Below are 15,989 nucleotides of genomic sequence, written 5' to 3'. Positions count from 1 at the left end.
GAGAGGGGGGGATACTGGGTAAGGGAGAGAGGGCGGGATGCTAGGTGAGGGAGAAGGAAGGGCTGCTGTATGAGAGAGAGAGGGGGGGATGCTAGGTGAGAGAGGGATGTTGGAAGAGAGAGAGAGAGAGAGAGAGAGAGAGAGAGAGAGAGAGAGAGGGAGGGATGCTAGGTGAGAGGGATGTTGGATGAAGGAAGTAGGGATGCTGAGAGAAGGAACACTGAGTAAGAGAGAGAGAGAGAGAGAGAGGAGGGATACAGGGAAAGAGGAAGGAATATCGGATGAGGGTGGTATACAGAGACAGAAGGAAGGAGGCTAGAATATGAGAGAAAGAGAGAGAGAGAGAGAGAGAGAGATGGTGGGGGAGAGAGAGAGAGAGTTCAGTATACCGCTGACTAGGGTGGTGGACGCTCACTCGGACATCACTCTGGCTGTGTTGCTGATGCTGCCTCGCTTCCCAAACTTTGTGTGGGGCCAGCATGGATAGACCCCTGGCTATGCTCATCTCCTGGGTGATCCTAGCTGCTGGGCTCACCCAAGATCACACCCAGACAACCATCTCACTAGGTAAGAATCCTCTAACACCATACCATCCTTCCACCATATATATCACCCTACCATCTCACTGACATCAACCGTCATTCCTCACTACCATAAGAATTGATGACCCACAACCTTAATTACGTCTTATAAATGTGGAAATAAGTATAACAGTGGCGTAAATAGGTGTAGCATAGAGCAGGTAACACTGTCTTTGTCAGGCCGACATACCCCGCCGCCTCCACTCTTCTTGATGCCCCTAAACAGGGCACCATTATCATGCCCCAAGGGATCTCCGTCCGAGGAAATGGAGCTGCTCGTCACCTTATAGGTGTCAGATGTGATTATCTCCCGTTACTCTTGATGCTGTGTGAGCCTTACGGGTTTAGCGCTTCCCATGAACAATAATGTACTAATGACAGCAACAATGATAATAATAATAATGACACCAACAACAACAATAATAATAATAATAATATAATCATGGCAATAATAATAATGACACCAACAACAGTGGTAGTAGTAATAATAATAATAATAATAATAATCATAACAGCAACAACAGTAATAATAATAATAATAATAATAATAATAGTAATAATAATAATAATGGCAGCAACAACAGTAATAATAATAACAGCAACAGTAATAATAATAATGACACCAACAACAGTAATAATAATAATAATAATAATGGCAGCAACAACAGTAATAATAATAACAGCAACAGTAATAATAATAATGACACCAACAACAGTAATAATAATAATAATAATAATAATGACAGCAACAACAGTAATAATAATAACAGCAACAGTAATAATAATAATAATACTAATCATAACAGCAACAACAGTAATGATAATAATCACAGCAACAATAGTAATAATAATAACAGCAACAGTAATAATAATAATAATAATAATCATAACAGCAACAACAGTAATGATAATAATCACAGCAACAATAGTAATAATAACAGCAACAGTAATAATAATCATAACAGCAACAACAGTAATAATAATAACAGCAACAGTAATAATAATAATAATCGTCATAACAGCAACAACAGTAATAATAATAACAGCAACAACAGTAATAATAACAATAATCATAACAGCAACAACAGTAATAATAATAACAGCAACAGTAATAATAATAATAATCATAACAGCAACAACAGTAATAATAATAACAGCAACAGTAATAATAATAATAATAATAATCATAACAGCAACAACAGTAATGATAATAATCACAGCAACAATAGTAATAATAAGTCATAATAATTCAAATAACCATTTATTTAAACTTGAATGTGATAAGACAGTTTTAGGTGAAGGGTTCTTGATCCAAGGAATTGGAGTCATTCTTTTCCAGCAGTTGAATCAGATTGCCTAACATTAACCATTCCCAAGGTGCTATAGGACCCCTCAGTGTTTAGAGCTCAATGTATTGGTCATATGTCTCCTTCGTGTTCTACTACTACCACTATAACTACGACTACTGGTACTACTACAACTACAAACAACTACTGTTACTACAACTACTACAAGTTCTGTTACTACTACAACTATTACTACTATAACTACAACTACTGCTACTACTACTACTGTTACTACTACTATTATAATTACAACTACTGTTACTACTACTATTATAACTACAACTACTGTTACTACTACTACTATTATAACTACAACTACTGTTACTACTACTGTTACTACTACTATTACTACTACTACTATAACTACAACTACTGTTACTACTACTACTGTTACTACTACTATTATAATTACAACTACTGTTACTACTACTACTGTTACTACTACTATTATAACTACAACTACTGTTACTACTACTATTATAACTACAACTACTGTTACTACTACTACTACTGTTACTACTACTATTATAACTACAACTACTGTTACTACTACTACTACTGTTACTACTACTATTATAACTACAACTACTGTTACTACTACTACTGTTACTACTACTACTATAACTACAACTACTGTTACTACTACTACTACTACTACTGTTACTACTACTATTATAACTACAACTACTGTTACTACTACTACTACTGTTACTACTACTATTATAACTACAACTACTGTTACTACTACTACTATTACTACTACTATTATAACTACAACTACTGTTACTGCTACTACTGTTACTACTATTATAACTACAACTACTGTTACTACTACTATTATAACTACAACTACTGTTACTACTACTACTACTGTTACTACTACTATTATAACTACAACTACTGTTACTACTACTACTATTATAACTACAACCACTGTTACTACTACTATTATAACTACAACTACTGTTACTACTACTACTGTTACTACTACTATTATAACTACAACTACTGTTACTACTGCTACTATAACTACAACTACTGGTACTACTATACTACTACTATAACAGTAACTACTGTTACTACTACTACTGTTACTACTACTATTGTAACTACAACTACTGCTACTACTACTACTGTTACTACTACTACTATAACTACAACTACTGTTACTACTACTACTATAACTACAACTACTGGTACTACTATACTACTACTATAACAGTAACTACTGTTACTACTACTACTACTACTACTATAACTACAACTACTGTTACTACTACAACTACTGGTACTACTATAACTACTACTACTATAACAGTAACTACTGTTACTACTACTACTACTACTATAACTACAACTACTGTTACTACTACAACTACTACTACTATAACTACAACTACTACTACTATAACTACAACAACTACTACTATAACTACAACTACTACTACTATAACTACAACTACTATAACTACAACTACTACTACTATAACTACAACTACTGTAAGAGACTGCCCTGTATGCCTTGCCTTGCCCTGGGTTTGACCTGGGTATTTTTGGTTATGAGCCGACAAGTAGCTACTGCAACTTAGGTCACATTGACCTATGTTCAGGATATTGTAGATACAAATATAACATAAAAGATTACATAATTTAGGCTGTATAAACATTTGGGTTTCCTGGAGGGGGTTTCAGGGGGCAACGCTCCTGAGGCCTGGTCCATGACCAGGCCTTGCAGTGGATCAGGACCTGATCAACTAGGCTGTTACTGCTGGCTGTTCTCGAAAAAAAAATACAATTTACAGTATTACCATTGTATTCCTTGAACAAACATATTTATATGCATCATTAGGTAGCTGTATAATATGTAAAACAATATATTCTGAACTGAATAAGGCATATCTTATCATAACACTGATAAATATGTAATTACATAATATATCAGTTTGTTTGTTAGGCTTACTAATTACATAATGGTCATTTAAGGCTTCCATCCACCTAGACAAGGTAGATTCTTATTACAATATGCTGTATATACAGTGCTAAGAAATATAAGTGTATACCCAGTACCTCTTGGTGTATATACCCTCAGTATAATTTATAATTTTTCATGTTTTGTTTTATCACAAGCAAACTAATGAGCTTTTATTTATTTATTTATTTATTTATTTTTTAATATATATATGCACTACAGTGTTTTTCTTCTGTATAAAGTGCTGCTCCTTCTACTTTTTTCCTTCATTTTTTTCTTCATTTGCTTCTGGTTCTTATTTTGCTTCTTTCTTTTTTTTCACTCCTGCTTCACATGCTGTTGCTGTGGCTATTTTTTTTACCTTCTACTTGCATTATGTTCATCATGCAATATGTTCAGTTTGTTATGTTCAGCTTTCATTATGTTCATCTTGCTATACCTGGAGTTTACCTGGAGAGAGTTCCAGGGGTCAACGCCCCCGCGGCCCGGTCTGTGACCAGGCCTCCACAGTAATATAACTTAATTTGCAAGTTCGTAAGCATGAACCACGTATTATGTCACTTACCTTACTTTCATAACATCCAAGGTTGCAGTACCACATATAAAGCCAGATTAGAAGGTTTAAATACAGTACACTGTATATTGTAAAATGTTTTCAGTATAACCTGAAGAACAATTAACCTAAATTATGTGGCTGAATAATTTTTAACACACTGGCTATCTCTCACTGGGGTACAGTGACCCGAGAAAGAAGTGCTTTCGCCATCACTTAGTCCATTACCGTCTTGCCAGAGGCATACCAACACTACAGCTCAAATGCCCTTTGAAACTGCAATATTTCCATCCCCCTTTCAGGGTGCAAGCACTGTACTTTCCTCCCTCCAGGACTCAAGTTCAGCTAGCTGGTTTCCCTGAATCTCTTCATATATTTTATCTTGCTCACACTCCAACAGCACTTGTCCTATTTCCTGACAAATCTTACCCAACCTAACCTAACCTAACCTGTAACTGTTCCTCCTCATAACTACTGACATACCAAATTCTGTCCTACAACATTATAATGTCTTTGCCAATTACATACACTTCAGTTCAGTGAACACATTATCACTGAGATATTAAGGTTGGGCTTTATTATAAGATATGTGCTTCATGCCAAGAAAATGAATACTGTAGTACAGTCTGGACATTTTATAATTTATTTTTGGGAAATCCATTAGGAAAAAGTGAGTAATTAGTGAACTTGTATATATAGTAAGCCCTCTCGTAACATATGGGTTACATTCCTGAAAATTCAGCTGGTAATTATAAATCTCAGTGAAAAAAATTAATTACCAAGAGGAGGCAGTTAGGGTAAGATATAAACAGCTATTGGAGGATAGATGGGCTAATGAGAGCATAGGCAATGGGGTCGAAGAGGAATGGGGAAGGTTTAAAAATGTAGTGTTAGAGTGTTCAGCAGAAGTTTGTGGTTACAGGAAAGTGGGTGCAGGAGGGAAGAGGAGCGATTGGTGGAATGATGATGTAAAGAGAGTAGTAAGGGAGAAAAAGTTAGCATATGAGAAGTTTTTACAAAGTAGAAGTGATGCAAGGAGGGAAGAGTATATGGAGAAAAAGAGAGAGGTTAAGAGAGTGGTGAAGCAATGTAAAAAGAGAGCAAATGAGAGAGTGGGTGAGCTGTTATCAACAAATTTTGTTGAAAATAAGAAAAAGTTTTGGAGTGAGATTAACAAGTTAAGGAAGCCTAGAGAACAAATGGATTTGTCAGTTAAAAATAGGAGAGGAGAGTTATTAAATGGAGAGTTAGAGGTATTGGGAAGATGGAGGGAATATTTTGAGGAATTGTTAAATGTTGATGAAGATAGGGAAGCTGTGATTTCGTGTATAGGGCAAGGAGGAATAACATCTTGTAGGAGTGAGGAAGAGCCAGTTGTGAGTGTGGGGGAAGTTCGTGAGGCTGTAGGTAAAATGAAAGGGGGTAAGGCAGCCGGGATTGATGGGATAAAGATAGAAATGTTAAAAGCAGGTGGGGATATAGTTTTGGAGTGGTTGGTGCAATTATTTAATAAATGTATGGAAGAGGGTAAGGTACCTAGGGATTGGCAGAGAGCATGCATAGTTCCTTTGTATAAAGGCAAAGGGGATAAAAGAGAGTGCAAAAATTATAGGGGGATAAGTCTGTTGAGTGTACCTGGTAAAGTGTATGGTAGAGTTATAATTGAAAGAATTAAGAGTAAGACGGAGAATAGGATAGCAGATGAACAAGGAGGCTTTAGGAAAGGTAGGGGGTGTGTGGACCAGGTGTTTACAGTGAAACATATAAGTGAACAGTATTTAGATAAGGCTAAAGAGGTCTTTGTGGCATTTATGGATTTGGAAAAGGCGTATGACAGGGTGGATAGGGGGGCAATGTGGCAGATGTTGCAAGTGTATGGTGTAGGAGGTAGGTTACTGAAAGCAGTGAAGAGTTTTTACGAGGATAGTGAGGCTCAAGTTAGAGTATGTAGAAAAGAGGGAAATTTTTTCCCAGTAAAAGTAGGCCTTAGACAAGGATGTGTGATGTCACCGTGGTTGTTTAATATATTTATAGATGGGGTTGTAAGAGAAGTAAATGCGAGGGTCTTGGCAAGAGGCGTGGAGTTAAAAGATAAAGAATCACACACAGGGTGGGAGTTGTCACAGCTGCTCTTTGCTGATGACACTGTGCTCTTGGGAGATTCTGAAGAGAAGCTGCAGAGATTGGTGGATGAATTTGGTAGGGTGTGCAAAAGAAGAAAATTAAAGGTGAATACAGGAAAGAGTAAGGTTATGAGGATAACAAAAAGATTAGGTGATGAAAGATTGAATATCAGATTGGAGGGAGAGAGTATGGAGGAGGTGAACGTATTCAGATATTTGGGAGTGGACGTGTCAGCGGATGGGTCTATGAAAGATGAGGTGAATCATAGAATTGATGAGGGAAAAAGAGTGAGTGGTGCACTTAGGAGTCTGTGGAGACAGAGAACTTTGTCCTTGGAGGCAAAGAGGGGAATGTATGAGAGTATAGTTTTACCAACGCTCTTATATGGGTGTGAAGCATGGGTGATGAATGTTGCAGCGAGGAGAAGGCTGGAGGCAGTGGAGATGTCATGTCTGAGGGCAATGTGTGGTGTGAATATAATGCAGAGAATTCGTAGTTTGGAAGTTAGGAGGAGGTGCGGGATTACCAAAACTGTTGTCCAGAGGGCTGAGGAAGGGTTGTTGAGGTGGTTCGGACATGTAGAGAGAATGGAGCGAAACAGAATAACTTCAAGAGTGTATCAGTCTGTAGTGGAAGGAAGGCGGGGTAGGGGTCGGCCTAGGAAGGGTTGGAGGGAGGGGGTAAAGGAGGTTTTGTGTGCGAGGGGCTTGGACTTCCAGCAGGCATGCGTGAGCGTGTTTGATAGGAGTGAATGGAGACAAATGGTTTTTAATACTTGACGTGCTGTTGGAGTGTGAGCAAAGTAACATTTATGAAGGGATTCAGGGAAACCGGCAGGCCGGACTTGAGTCCTGGAGATGGGAAGTACAGTGCCTGCACTCTGAAGGAGGGGTGTTAATGTTGCAGTTTAAAAACTGTAGTGTAAAGCACCCTTCTGGCAAGACAGTGATGGAGTGAATGATGGTGAAAGTTTTTCTTTTTCGGGCCACCCTGCCTTGGTGGGAATCGGCCAGTGTGATAATAAAAAAAAAAATAATTTGTAATTACAGGAGTAGAGCTGCATTCATAGTATTTTGTTTTCATTATTATTCAACATATAACTACAAAAATTTTCAGTGATTGTAGCACCTACTACATATATCTACCTTTTCAATTTACTGTACAGTGGAATCCCGGTGTTCGAATGTACTAAACCTTGAGCAAACTAGAGTCCGAACAGTTTTGTTCCGAAAAAATGACCCGGTGTTTGAATGTTTTTCTGGAGTCTGAACACATCAGTTTGTTTAAAATTCATTTGTAAAAAACGCTATACAAAAGTCATGTTTCAAAAATACTTTGAAGTGACTTATGACACTGAACTAACTCTCAGAAACTTTTGGAAGAGTCAGTTCAGTATCCTCCATGTGTGAGGCTGATAATTAAAACCTGGCAAATACTGATTCGGACATCAAACTTTTCACAGTTCGAACGCCATCTAGGAACCAATTAAGTTCAAATGCCGGGCTTCGACTGTACATATATGTATTCCATTCGTATAGAGTACAACTCTGGAAAATTTTCCTGTTTCCCTTTGGTGCCATTTTTTACCTGTGGAAGACGTGTGGGGCATCTTTTATGTTTCCACCCATCATCATAACTTTTCTTTATCTCTAAGATACATTTTATAGATCTTTGGACTTATTCTGTTTCTTACACATTATTTTTATAGATATGGACACCAAACAGCAAATTCTCATTCCAATTTTGGCTTAATATACAATGTAAGCAGCTTTATCTGCCTCTCTCCATCCATACACTATATTTGACAGTTTTTGTGTGTATTAAGTAAAAGGACACAAGTGCAACTAATGTGACATTTTATTGTGGCAGTGTTACGCTCTCCAATAAAATGTCACTTTTGTTGCACTTGTGTCCTTTTACCTAATATATTGTCAGTAATTCTACTAACATTAATATAGTTATTTTGTAGTAATGCAGTGTAGCATATACATTTCTCACTATGTCATTTATATGATCTCCCAGTAATTTTTTTAATTAATAATAAACGCCTAGGTCCCCTTCTTTGTATGATACTCACAGAATTTGGTCACTCAGTCTGTATTCTTTCTGTGATCTAATTTTATTCTCTACCATTTTATTGCATAGCATTTATCAACATTTCATTACATCACCCTGAAATACATTGCATACCAGTGGCCTTCTTTTCTGTTTGCCAATGCTTTATTGCATGTAAACTACATTATATTTGTACCACATCAAAAGAAATAAACATTTGAATTTAATTTTTCACCTAATTTTCTCATTTTTTCAAAGTAATCATGTAAAGATTGACAGTCATTGATATTTATTTTGCTCAAGATTTTTGCATACTAATTGGTAACATTTCCCCAAGAGGACATCTTTCTTCATATTACTGATCACATGTTCCACACAAATGGAAATTCTCTCATTCATTTAATAGTGTGCCTTTTTATTTCTCCCTGTTTCTGAAGTTTCCAAATTAGTCACTTATGGGAAGCTATATTAAATTTAAGCCTTATAGTCTAGATACAGTAATACAATCTCCTCATACTTTTTTTGATGAATTTCTATGACTGTCATAATACCTTAACACAGATCTGATATACAGGAATTTTCAAACCAAAAGCCAGATTGTTTACTAGTCAGAAAGTGTACAGACTTTCTAAATTTTCCATACCCAAATTAGGCAAATTGTGAAACAATTTGCTTAATTTGGATGGCTTTTTTTTACTTTCTTCTACAACCTTAGGCCTACCTGCATGTATGATTATCCAAGACCCAGAAAAACTGTTCGTATTTGTAGCTACAAAAGCAGATTATTATTATTATTATTATTATTATTATTATTATTTACAATCATAACTAAGAGCTAAACCCATATAAAAGTAGAACTAAGTGAGCAGCGGCCAATGTCCAGTATTTAATGTCATATGTGAGAATTTCTTGAAGTTTCTAGTTATTGTAGCACTTGCTACCTCTTGCCATCCATTACATTGTTTTACTACTATCTGGTACCCTTTTGGGATTTCTTCCCCAGTTTATGAATGTAGTTTTATGTTCTCATTGCTGGTGATGTTTTGTAATCTTCCCTATCAGTTCTTTCGTATCGTTTTTAGAATCATATATGTAGTTACACCTAGGTAGTAGGTTGGTAGACAGCAACCACCCAGGGAGGTACTACCGTCCTGCCAAGTGAGTGTAAAACGGAAGCCTGTAATTGTTTTACATGATGGTAGGATTGCTGGTGTCTTTTTTTTTTTTGTCTCATACACATCCAAGATTTCAGGTACATCTTGCTACTTCTACTTACACTTGGGTCACACTACACATACATGTACAAGCATATATATACACACCCCTCTGGGTTTTCTTTTATTTTCTTTCAAGTTCTAGCTCTTGTTTATTTCCTCTTATCTCCATGGGGAAGTGGAACAGAATTCTTCCTCCGTAAGTCATGCGTGTTGTAAGAAGCGACTAAAATGCCGGGAGCAAGGGGCTAGTAACCTCTTCTCCTGTATATAGTATTACTAAATGTAAAAGGAGAAACTTTCATTTTTTCCTTTTAAGCCACCCTGCCTCGGTGGGATACTGCCGGTGTGTTGAAAGAAAGATATGTAGTTACTCTATCATTTTTCTTCCTTTTAGCTAGAGAGGGTGTCATGTTTCATAACTTTTTTCCTTGAATGGTTCATGACTGTATCCTGATGAATCTGCAGCAATAGTCCCTAACCATTTATGAAAAGGCCATTTTGACAAGCAAAATTTAAAGGAGGGCCTCAATAAGATTTTGGTGTAATTTTTTTTTTTTTTATAATGCATTGGCTGTTTCCCACCAAGGTAGGGTGGCCTGAAAAAGAAAAACTTTCATCATCATTCACTCCATCACTGTCTTGCCAGAGGCATGCTTACAGTACAGTTATAAAACTGCAACATTAACACCCCTCCTTCAGAGTGCCAGCACTGTACATCCCATCTCCAGGAATCAAATCCAGCCTGCCGGTTTTACTGAATCCCTCCATAAATTTTACCTTGCTTACACTCCAACAGCACATCAAGTCCTAAAAACAATTTGACTCCATTTGCTCCTAACATGCTTATCCACGCTTGCTGGAAGTCCAAGCCCCCCCACACACAAAAACCTCCTTAACCCCCTTCCTCCAACCTTTCCTAGGCCAACCCCTGCCCGCTTTCCCTCCTTTATAAATTTATATACTCTTGAAGTCATTCTATTTCATTCCATCCTCTCTGCATGTCCAGACCATCTCAATAACCCCTCCTCAGCCCTCTGGTTAATAGTTTGGTAATCCCACACCTTCTCCTAATCTCTAAACTACAGATTCTCTGCATTATATTCACACCACACATTGCCCTCAGACATAACATCTCCACTGCCTCCAGCCTTCTCCTTGTTGCAACATTCACAACCCATGCCTCATACCTATACAAGAGTGTTGGTATAACTATACTCTCATACATTCCCTTATTTGCTGTCATGGATTTTGGTGTAAAATGGCTTTAAATACACTTTGCAATTGTTGACACAGTGCAGTGTCAAACCTGCACAAAAGGGAATTCGTAATTTCATGTGAGGGCCGCATCCATTTCCTATTAGGGCCACATGCGGCCCTCTGGCCGCAGGTTGGGGATCCCTGATCTAAAGCATAGGCAGGAAAATGGTCGCTTATATGTCATATACAGCAACTCTGGATCTTATCTGTGAATACATGTATGGTTCTTATGTATTCATTTGTGTTGTGAACTAATGAAGTCTGGCAGAGGGTACTAGACATTATAGGCCTGGCAGGTCGGCAGTGTGACCTGACAGGTTAGCAGTGTGATCTGTCAGATCAGCAGTGTAACCTAACAAATTAGCATCATGACCTGGTAGACCAGCAGTGTAATATGGCAGGTCAGCAGTGTGACCTGGCAGGCCAACAGCATGACCTGGCAGGTCAGCAGCATGACCTGGCAGGTCACCAGTCAACACCTAGTATCTTAACCAGCATCTGCAGTGCCAACATCATGAAAGGCTACAAAGCTAGTCCAGTTATATTTGATGGCGAGTACCTAAACCCACTAATTCATCATGGTCGGCATCATGTTGCAATTCTGCTCGATTTATCGACACGTAATTATGAGAGCGGCTCTGAGAGCTTACAGATAAGAGCAGACATTAATAAGGATTCATTTCCATTCGTGTATATTGCTTTTAATACAAATGCAGGTTTATATCCATATAAAAATGTGGATCTAGATAATTGCGGATTCAAATCCAGATGTTAATATAGATGCACATACTAATATAAATAATAATAATAATATCTTTATTTACTACAAGTACATGTAGTATATACAATACATACATACCAACATTGTAATAACATACATACCAACACTGGTCACTTTGACATTTTTGGGGGTTATTCTAGGTAATTTACACTATATATGGTAATCGTATTTTATATATATATATATATATATATATATATATATATATATATATATATATATATATATATATATATATATATATATATATATATATATATATATATATATACACACACACAGTTAGGTATGATAATTGTATTTATGTGCATCTGTACCTAAGTAAACTTACATACGTACTCGTAGACACATAAGCACACCCTCATAAGCAGTCGTGCCCACACCAACATGGGCAGGGAGGGCAGCATGGGCGGAGCTAGAGGCATTAAGTGCGGTAATCTTCGTGGGAGCATGAGCCAGCTTCACCCCACACCTTCCTTCTGTCCTAGTGGTGCGCCAGCTGTCCCAGTGGTGTACCAGCTGTCCCAGTGGTGTACCACCCGTCTTAAGGGGGCACCAACTGTTTTATTGGTCTTGAAACTGGTTTAAAACTTAATTAAGTTGACGCAATAGTCTAGCAACTATGTTGAGTCTTTCACTGAGTACGCAGCCCCAGCATTTAACCCACATCTTTACCTTTGATATACTTTTGATGAGTTTCGAGAGTCTTAATACTCCCGGAGCCTGGCCATGGTCCAGACTTGTCTGGTCCAGAACGTGCAGAAGCTCGTAAATGTCTAAAGGTATGCAACTATACTAGTGAATACCTGAGAGGAATTCACTACGAGGAGAGCTAGAAGGCACCGAAACTATAATATAGGACACGAGGAGACATGATTACTACATACAAAGTCCTAAGAGGAATAGGTAGGGATTGGAGTGAATTAAGAGGACCAGGATCAAGGGGCCACAGGACCTATTTCTTTAGTCTGAGAGTGGTTGAAAAAGTGGAATGACTTACACGAGGAGGTAATGGAGGCAAATCCCATACACAGCTTCAGGAGTAAACATGAAAAGGCCCAAAAGGCTAGAAATTAGTGATGCCAGTCAAAGCAATTTAGGAAGTGGGGCCAGGAGCTAAGTCTCGACCCCTCCAAACGCAAATTGGTGAGTACATGGCACGATAGTCATACAACAAGGGGTTCGTACGTCGGTTTGCGTGTGGCCAGAAGTAACAGCTTGATTAATTAGGCCCTGATCCACCGCGAGGCCTGGTTATGGACCGGGCCGCGGGGGCGCTGACTCTAGACCTCCCTCCAGGTATACTCCAAGTATACTCCAGGTATATAGTGATCTAGCGAGTCGAGAAGTTGGTGAGAAAGTTGTGACAAGTATCGGGTAGCATTAATAATAATATACAACAGCAACAAGTTAATGGGTAAGACACAAGTGCAACACTTGGGTGCCTTTACTGCAAGGTAGCCAGCACCTCCTGATGACCTCGTCTCGCCCACACAGTAAAGTACACTGATGAACACCCGAGACACACCCACCACAATTAAGAGGCCAGCAATAATGTACAGACCAGCATCACTATAAGAGACCAACAACAATAAGAGACCAGCAACAATGAGAGACCAGCAACAATGTACAGACCATCAACAATAAGAGACCAGTAACATTGTACAGACCAGCAACAATAAGAGACCAGCAACATTGTACAGACCAGCAACAATAAGAGACCAGCAACATTGTACAGACCAGCAACAATAAGAGACCAGCAACAATGTACAGACCAGCAACAATAAGAGACCAACAACAATGTGCAGACCAGCAACAATAAGAGACCAGCAACAATGTACAGACCAGCAACAATGTACAGAACAGCAATAATAAGAGACCAGCAACAATGTACAGACCAGCAACAATAAGAGACCAGCAACAATGTACAGACCAGCAACAATAAGAGACCAGCAACAATGTACAGACCAGCAACAATAAGAGACCAACAACAATGTACAGACCAGCAACAATAAGAGACCAGCAACAATGTACAGACCAGCAACAATAAGAGACCAACAACAATGTACAGACCAGCAACAATAAGAGACCAACAACAATGTACAGACCAGCAACAATAAGAGACCAACAACAATGTACAGACCAGCAACAATAAGAGACCAACAACAATGTACAGACCAGCAACAATAAGAGACCAACAACAATGTACAGACCAGCAACAATAAGAGACCAGCAACAATGTACAGACCAGCAACAATAAGAGACCAACAACAATGTACAGGCCAGCAACAATTAAAGTCAAGCGGAAACATGCTAGAGTAACTGCGCAGCTGATCCCTCAGTGGAAGCTCCGTCTACATGCTAATGAACAGCTCTTTAGATAACATATTGGAGCTAGCCTGTCTTTCTTTGTATCAAACCTGATTACCTCCTTTCCTGAACATCAGAATGGTATACAATACCATAGTCAGGAACTATAGTTCCTGACTATGGAACTGAACTTCTCCAGGCTGAGGGACTGACAACCTCAAAATTCTACGACTTCAAGGGTGATGGACTGATTACATCGTCTTCACATCTCTACTGTTCCTGCCTACTTTCTGTATTCGACTGAAGAAGCCTACTGTGTAGGCGAAACGTTTCGGAATAAAGTTGCCTAACTGTTGCCTATGTGTCTTACCTACCAACCTCCTTTCCTCCCCAGGAGTTACATCAGCATTACGAGCATAGAGTTTCCAAATAATAATAATAATTAGATGTGTTTCGGTCGCTCTGTGATTCGAAAAAGGTATCCCTTTATCTCATAAACCTAGCCCCATCTACTTGGCTTAAGTTTCTAGTATTAAATATTAATGTTGAAGATTTGAAGAGAATGTGTGTAAACACACACAGGGGCCAGGAGCTATTGATCGACCCGTGCAACCACATATAGGTGAGTACACACACACACACACTTCAGTCATAGAGTTGTCAGGAAGTGGAACAATCTGGAAAGTGATGTAGTGGAGGCAGGATCCATATATAGCTTTAAGAAGAGGTATGATAAGGCTCATGGAGCAGGGAGAGAATGGACCTAGTAGCGACCAGTGAAGAGGTGGGGCCAGGAGCTATGAATCGATCCCTGCAACCACAATTAGGTGACCACAGTTAGGTGAGTACCCAACTAATGCTACTACACCAGTAGATATTAGCTTGCTAAGACACCGACGTACCAGGGAGGTACTGCCCTCCTGTCGTATCATTCTGAAGTATTTGTTACGACTTTAATGTCGTAACAGTATTTATTGTTATTATTTTATGCATTATATAACGACATAATCAGAACTCCAGTAAAGGAGGGCACCTCCCCTTCCTTGAATCAAGAACCTTTTACCAGCAGTAAGGCAAACCTCCCCAGAAGAGTAATAAAATCAAACATGATTTAACCCTTTCACTGCCATTTCCCAGACTCTATATGACCCTTACAGGGTTAATCCTTGCGTATGAATATACAGCTCGAGGAGCCGTGGAGTCATGGGGTCAGTCTACCTTGCTTGCTTGCTTGCTTGCTTGCTTGCGTGCTTGCTTGCTTGTTTGGGTTTAGAAATGTATCTATCGACTACATGAGGATCATTAAAGCTGCATTTCACCTGTACACCACCAGCCAGATATTCTTTAACACCTAAAATGGATCATCAAAAACGAACGAGAGGAGCACTGGAAAGACTTGGGAGTAATTATGTCGACTGACCTTTCTTTCAGATATCACAATACAGACGGGCCCCTCTTTACAAACTGTTTCGCCTTACAGTGTTTCGCTCATACAACAACATTCAATTATATCCAGTCTTTATTTATTCAGACTTCCTACAATAAATATATTCATCGCTCACTATAAGCTCAGGGCGAAAATATTTTGAGGTAAGTAATGTGTGTACTGTATATGCATTTTTTAGGCCTAGCTATATTCCTCACTTATATATGATAGTGTAAATATGTTATCAGGCTTTTATATGCATTTGAAAGTGAAGAAAAAGGCCTATGATTCACTTTACAGCAGTATCCCGGAACCTAACTTGCTGTATATGCAGGGCCTATAACACAGATATCACGAGTCAGGAAAATGA

The 15,989-nt window shown here is 38.5% G+C and overlaps 1 protein-coding gene across 1 annotated transcript in view; it reads left to right on the top strand.

Annotated features, from left to right (window-relative positions):
- Positions 1-375: 375 nt before the first annotated feature.
- Positions 376-15,989, top strand: part of LRP1 (LDL receptor protein 1) — a 340,609-nt gene continuing 324,995 nt past the window's right edge. Inside the window, exon 1 of the mRNA XM_070103701.1 lies at positions 376-567. Within this exon, the coding sequence (XP_069959802.1) occupies positions 480-567 (88 nt within the window). The 5' untranslated portion in view covers positions 376-479. The remainder of the gene's footprint in view (positions 568-15,989) is intronic.

This window comes from Cherax quadricarinatus, chromosome 86, assembly GCF_038502225.1.
Source record: "Cherax quadricarinatus isolate ZL_2023a chromosome 86, ASM3850222v1, whole genome shotgun sequence".
Lineage (NCBI taxonomy): Eukaryota > Metazoa > Arthropoda > Malacostraca > Decapoda > Parastacidae > Cherax > Cherax quadricarinatus.
Note: the sequence above shows the minus strand (reverse complement) of the source record. Positions and strands in the feature narration are given on the sequence as shown.